This window comes from Ceratina calcarata, unplaced genomic scaffold (assembly GCF_001652005.2).
Source record: "Ceratina calcarata isolate Rehan_Ccalc_2016 unplaced genomic scaffold, ASM165200v1 scaffold25.2, whole genome shotgun sequence".
NCBI classification, from domain to species: Eukaryota; Metazoa; Arthropoda; class Insecta; order Hymenoptera; family Apidae; genus Ceratina; species Ceratina calcarata.
The window spans coordinates 10,700-11,883 of NW_017147018.1; the positions used below are offsets into that span (position 1 = coordinate 10,700).

The window sequence follows — 1,184 nt, forward strand, 5'->3', positions numbered from 1 at the left end:
AATTATTGGCTCATATTTGTATTTCTGACGCGTCGCGATTATCGACGATCGAGTCGATTATGCGACTGGCTCTACGGACTCCGTCTGTATATTTTTTGAGGATTCCGGGTCGCCGAACGGAGGAGCTTGTTAAGGATTTTCAGGTAGAACGGGAATACGGGAAATTGTGTTTGATTAGCAGATTTTCCGCGCAACAGAAACGTCGGAAATGGCAAATATTTGGACGTTCGCCTTGAGGATGAGGCAGCGGCGGCGGCAGCGGCGCGGCAGACTGGCGTGAAATAAAATTCACCGTTTCTGGGTCAGTATGTATCTAAACATGCGAAGCTGCACTGCGTCAAAAGCGCAGCTTCAAAGCGAACGAGTAAAGGAACAACGACCGACTTCTGAATTACTCCCGTGTCCTTAGAACGTCTCTTATCAGACGGAGAGTCCGCGAAGTTTCGGCTCGAGCTTTGCGACTTTGGCCCGTAAAAAAAACCGGACAGAATTTATTTACCTGTTTCACGGGCTCTCGAGCGTTGGATCGCGTGTCTCAATGAAACGCCACCACCGACGGTTTTTCTATTTATCTTGTTGAAAAAGTAAGAACGCGCCAGCTGCATGCCATAAGTACGTTTACTTTGTTCACCGGGTAATAAGGCGATTTTTGTTTCGCGTGATCCCGTTGGTTCTCTCTTTCGAGACCGACTCGAAGCTGCAACGAATTTCAGATAAAAAACGAGTTTACCTCGTCCGGTTTCTCGTCAAGCATAACGTTTCAATTTATACAGTCACGTTTCAGAAATTCCGTTTATTTATCAATCGGTGTGCGTAGTTGAAGTAAACCGGATTCGTATCCTCGCACGTTTGCACATTAATCGTGTTTCTGCCAAGTTGGTCGTCGGTCTGGCGATGCCGGTGAAACTCTCGGGCAGGACTCTCTCTTACGGACAAAACATTCAATTCCAATACGCGTTGCCAGACAACGCGAGCTTCTTCACGGACTACTTCGATGGGACGTACCGCAGGCGGAAGAGATCCAGCTGGGACGAGAGAACACCTGTCTACGATATCTTGCGACAAGAGCTGGACAGGTGAATCACGATTTATTATTATTACGTCGTTCCACGTGAAATATCATCTTTGAACACCTCGATTAGCGTACAATTCCTCATTAATATTCGAAACGAATTAATTTCTTT

At 46.5% G+C, this 1,184-nt stretch overlaps 1 protein-coding gene across 1 annotated transcript in view; it reads left to right on the top strand.

The window, feature by feature from the left end:
* Positions 1 to 1,184, top strand: part of LOC108623015 (uncharacterized) — an 8,842-nt gene that overhangs the window by 5,253 nt on the left and 2,405 nt on the right. Inside the window, exon 3 of the mRNA XM_018021254.1 lies at positions 877 to 1,076. Within this exon, the coding sequence (XP_017876743.1) occupies positions 877 to 1,076 (200 nt within the window). The remainder of the gene's footprint in view (positions 1 to 876; positions 1,077 to 1,184) is intronic.